General features: G+C 47.9%; 1 protein-coding gene across 4 annotated transcripts in view; it reads left to right on the top strand.

The window, feature by feature from the left end:
- The window catches only part of LOC122264043 (ankyrin repeat and BTB/POZ domain-containing protein 2), a 314,129-nt gene that overhangs the window by 88,243 nt on the left and 220,886 nt on the right, over positions 1-5,000 (top strand). For all 4 annotated transcript variants that reach the window (XM_086541690.1, XM_086541689.1, XM_086541692.1 and 1 more), the window contains exon 3: positions 3,682-3,815. In XM_086541690.1, coding sequence (XP_086397816.1) covers positions 3,700-3,815 — 116 coding nt within the window. In that variant the 5' untranslated portion in view covers positions 3,682-3,699. The remainder of the gene's footprint in view (positions 1-3,681; positions 3,816-5,000) is intronic.

Raw genomic sequence — 5,000 nt, forward strand, 5'->3', positions numbered from 1 at the left:
CTCCCCCCATGAACCCTCATCCTACCAACTATACCACGTCACTCCCCTCATTCTCCCTCTCCCTCTTCTCCCTATCATTCTCTCTCGCCCCCTCCCCTCCCCTCTCCCTCTCCCTCTCCCCCACACTTCTTCCCTATCCCTATTTTATTTCGCAAATTTCTCGAACGCGGCCTGGATTTTGCACCGCCTTCCCGCTCTCTTACGAACACGCCTCAACCGCCGCCGCCACCCATAGCCAGACGCCCCGTGGAGACTGCTGATTGGTCCTCCCACACCTTCCCGACCGGCCAATCGTCGTTAGGCTTCCATTTTGGCCCCTGGGATAACGTAGCTTTGGGTGAAAACACATGCTTTTTCCTGCGTAAGTGGGAGCCTCCTCCGAATTTCGCTTGTTGGGATGACGCGGCAGAGAGCGTACGCCGTTCCACGTACTTGTGTGACCGCTCTGCCTTCCAAAGGTCGATCCGAGATGGGTACATGGCACGCATACCACGCTGACGCTCGCGTATGTTGGCTGCGGTGGTCATTCTCTCTTTTTTATCTTTTTTATCTTTTTTTTTTCGTGGGGGATCTTACTTTGGACCTTTATCTTTTCCTTCCTGTGTTATGTTTGCTTGTTTATTTGTCTGTCTGTCTGTCTCTGTTTCTCTGCAGCCCCCCCTCTCTCTCCCTCTATCCCTCCCTCCCTTCCTCCCTCCCTCCCTCCTTCCCTCCCTCCCTCCCTCCTTCTCTGCTTCTCTCCTTCCCACCTTCCTTCCTTCTCTCCATCTCCCTCCCTTCCTCCCTCCATCTACCTCCTTCCTTCCCTTCTTCCTGCCTTTCTTCGCCTTTTCCTCCCTTTTATTCGTCTTTCATTTTAATCTTCTTCTTGTCGTGTTTTCACCTTTCTCACCTTCTTTTTTTTAATTTCACCCTTTCTCCTTCTGGATATTCACTCCTTCCCAATTTTCCTCCCTTTGCTCTTGCCTCCTTTCCTTTTCTTCGCTTGGCTCTTCCCTCTAATTCTCCTCTTCCTTCTTCCTGTACTCTTTCCTATCCATTTTTATTTCACCCCCTCTCTCTTTCTCGCCTTCCTTATCTTTTATTATTTTCTATTTTTTCTCAGAATTCCTCTTTCTACCCTCCTGCTGTCCTTTCCCTCCTTCTCTCTCATTCCATTCTATCTCCCTCTCTTCCCTTCTTCTCTCGGCTCCTTTCATCCCTTCTTCTTTTTCTCTCTACCCCTTGCTCCCCATCCGTCCTTCCTTCCTTCCACTCCCTACCCATCCTCTACTCCCTATTTCTCCTTCCTCCCCTTTTTCTCTTTATCTCCTCCCGTTCCTTCTTTCCTTTCAATCCCCTTTACTTCTTCCTTTTCTCCCGTTTCTTCCCTTTTTTATTTCATTACATCATTCATCCCTCCCTTCCTCCCTCCCTCCCTTTTATCTCTTATTTCATTCCGTCCTTTGCTCCTTTTTCCTTCCTTTCTATTTCCATCCTTTCGTTCTCTCTTTCACATTTCTTTTCTCCTCCTTCCCTCTTTTCTTGCTTTCTCCCCTCCTTCATTTGTTCCTTTCTTTCCCCCATCTTTTCATTCCTTCCATTCACTTTCCTGTCCTTTTCTCCCCACCTTTCCCCTCTCCACCTATCCTCTGCTTGTCTGTAGCTCTCCACCTGTCTCCTTCTCTACCTGTCCCTTCCCCATCTGTCTCTCTACCTGTCCCCTCTCCCCCTTTCTCCGTCTCCACCTGTCTCCTTTCCACTTATCCCATCCCCTCCTGTTCTCTCCTCACATTGCTCTCTCCCCCACCTATCCCCTGCTTATCTGTTCCCTCCCCACCTGTCACATCCCTTTCTCACCTGCCCTATCCCCACCCATCAGCTATCTACCTTTACGCACCTCACCTGTCTCCCTCCCCACCAGTCTCCTTCTCTACCTGTCTCCCTCCCCACCTGTCTCCCTCTCCACCTGTCTCCTCTCTACCTGTCTCCCTCCCCACCTGTCTCCCTATCCACCTGTCTCCCTCCCCACCTGTCTCCTCTCTACCTGTTTCCCTCTCCACCTGTCTCCCTCCCCATCAGTCTCCCTCTCCACCTGTCTCCCTCTCCACCTGTCTCCTCTCTACCTGTCTCCCTCTCCACCTGTCTCCTCTCTACCTGTCTCCCTCCCCACCTGTCTCCCTCCCCACCTGTCTCCTCTCTACCTGTTTCCCTCTCCACCTGTCTCCCTCCCCACCTGTCTCCCTCCCCACCTGTCTCCCTCCCCACCTGTCTCCCTCCCCACCTGTCTCCCTCCCCACCTGTCTCCCTCCCCACCTGTCTCCCTCCCCACCTGTCTCCTCTCTACCTGTCTCCCTCCCCACCTGTCTCCCTCCTCACCTGTCTCCCTCCCCACCTGTCTCCTTCCCCACCTGTCTCCCTCCCCACCTGTCTCCCTCCCCACCTGTCTCTCTCCCCACCTGTCTCCCTCCCCACCTGTCTCCTTCCCCACCTGTCTCCCTCCCCACCTGTCTCCTCTCTACCTGTCTCCCTCCCCACCTGTCTCCCTCCTCACCTGTCTCCCTCCCCACCTGTCTCCTTCCCCACCTGTCTCCTTCCCCACCTGTCTCCCTCCCCACCTGTCCCCCTCCCCACCTGTCTCCCTCCTCACCTGTCCCCTGTTAAGCCTCTCGAGTTCAGACCTTTCACGCTGGGCTGAAGGGAGAAACACAGCTCTCCCCGTGTAGACATACTAATTACCTCCCCCTAAATTGGTAAGGTATTATTCAAAACACGGGAGTTATTGGTGTTTTCCATCCTAGTTCGAGAACCCGCTGTCCGGATTTGGATCTGTTGCTTATGGAGAGAAAATGGTGGGTAGGGGGGGTTAGGTTGCGGGGTGGGGTGGATGGGACGAGGAGCGATGGGGGGAGGAGAAAGGGGAGGGGGAGGAGGGCTTTTGAATGGATTTAGAAAGTTTTTTGTTGTTGTTGTTGTTTACCTTGTTATTGGTTATAGTGTATGTCTTACTGTTATGGAACTGGGAATCTTGTATTGAGAATGTTATATCACCACAGGATATGTATTTACACACTTTAATTTCTTTTGCTCTCCCAGGACAATGTCGTTGCACTGCTAATGAACATGTCAATGCTGATGTTGACAGAATGATTGTTATCAATACTCAATACGACATTAAAAGTACATTACTGATAATAGCATTTACATATTAAGATGGCCATAGAGATACCGATGATGATAATATACTGTGGATAACAATGTCAATATTGATAATGATAATGATGGTAACACTATCAGAGACACTGATAACAATAATATATTGTAGATAACACCACTACTGATGGTGACAGTGATGATATCGTCATGGTATTTTTGATAAGTAGTAGCAATGGTTTGGAAGTAGCAGTAGTGGTGGTATAAATATTGGTAATAGTAGTGATAAAGATAATGATATTAATGATGTAATAATGATGAAATAATAATGACAATACCGGCACTACGACTACCGATATTCAAAATGGTGGTGTCTGAAATGATGCTGAAGAGAGTCCAAACATATATTACAGCAATCACAAAATAATAATAATAATAATAGAAAAAAAAGTACATCAAACGAAGCATCAGTACCAGCCGCAAGCGACGCCCCTCCCCGACCCACGAAGTAACACGTCTCACCCTGTCTCTCTCTCTCGCCCCCTGCAGGAGTGATGGTAGGATAGCATGGCGGCTGCTCACCACGGGGGACCTCACCCCATACCGGAGTTCAGGGACGCCGACCATTACTGGGGTTCCAACAACGACCCTGGACACGAGATTATCCGTCCAAAGCCCAGAAGGTAAGTCGTTTTTCCCCCCGTGGGTCGTTTTGTATGTGGGGTAGGGGGCTAGGGGGGTAGGGGTGATCTTTGGCGAGTTGTTGAAGGTTTGGTGTGGTGTTATTGGGGGGCTTTGGCTTGTTGTTGAGGATTTTGTGTTGTTGGGGTGTTGTGTGTGTGTGTGTGTGTGTGTGTGTGTGTGTTTGTGTGTGTGTGTTTGTGTGTGTGTATGTGTGTGTGTTTGTGTGTGTGTGTGTGTGTGTGTGTATGTGTGTGTGTGTGTGTGTGAGTTTGATGTTGGGTGTTGTGTAGTTTGTATCGGTGTATTTGTGGAGGTGTATGATATGGTATCAGTCCTTTGAATGTGGTAAGTGTTCTGTTGGTGCGAATGATTCTGGTATGGTGCAAGTCCTATTGGTATAGTGCAAGTCGTATTTGATGTGTTATGATTATCTGGGATTCATACACCCATAAAAAACATATCACGACATTTTAACTTGTCATAGTACACCAAAATCACAACACTGAATTGCCTCGAACTATATGGTGTCAAGATTTCGGAGAAAAAAACGGATAATAACAGTTTCGGATAACGAAATATAGGAAGAAATAAAACAATAAATGCGGCAGTAAATGATAATAGCTTAGGGTAATAGGAGTCTTTCTTTAAGATAACCCAATTACAAATGGTGGAGGTTGAGATTTATTTAAAGATATTGGTGATCAGATAAAACCGTAAAAGGCTAACCTGGTTTAAAGTGCGGGGAGAATTTACGAGATTTTTTTTTATGGCTCATCAGCTGATAAATGGTTCAAGACAAATTGAAATTGTATCTTGTAATTTCTGACCGTATTTCCGGGTTCATAGTTCGAGGTTTCAGATGGGGTTTTATAGGGGCATTTATTAAAGGCATTTGATAGAGGCTTTTTATTAAAGGCATTTGATAGAGGCATTTGTTGTATGAAGACTTTCTTTAGATATGTGAGAGGGGGGGGAGAGGAAGATCGAGAGGTAGGAGGAGAGGGAGAGGGAGAGAGAGAAAGTGAAAAAAGAGAGGAAGAAAGGACAATGTAGAGGGAGAGAAAAAGAGGACGAGATAAAGGGAGAGGAAGAGAGGTAGAAAGCGCAGGAAGAAAAGGTGGAGAGGTGCAGAGATTAACTAGAGAGATTGAGGAGAGAGAGAGAGAGAGAGAGAGAGAGAGAGA

This window comes from Penaeus japonicus, unplaced genomic scaffold, assembly GCF_977035675.1.
Source record: "Penaeus japonicus unplaced genomic scaffold, GWHDUDI00000001_assembly GWHDUDI00000011, whole genome shotgun sequence".
Classification (NCBI taxonomy): domain Eukaryota; kingdom Metazoa; phylum Arthropoda; class Malacostraca; order Decapoda; family Penaeidae; genus Penaeus; species Penaeus japonicus.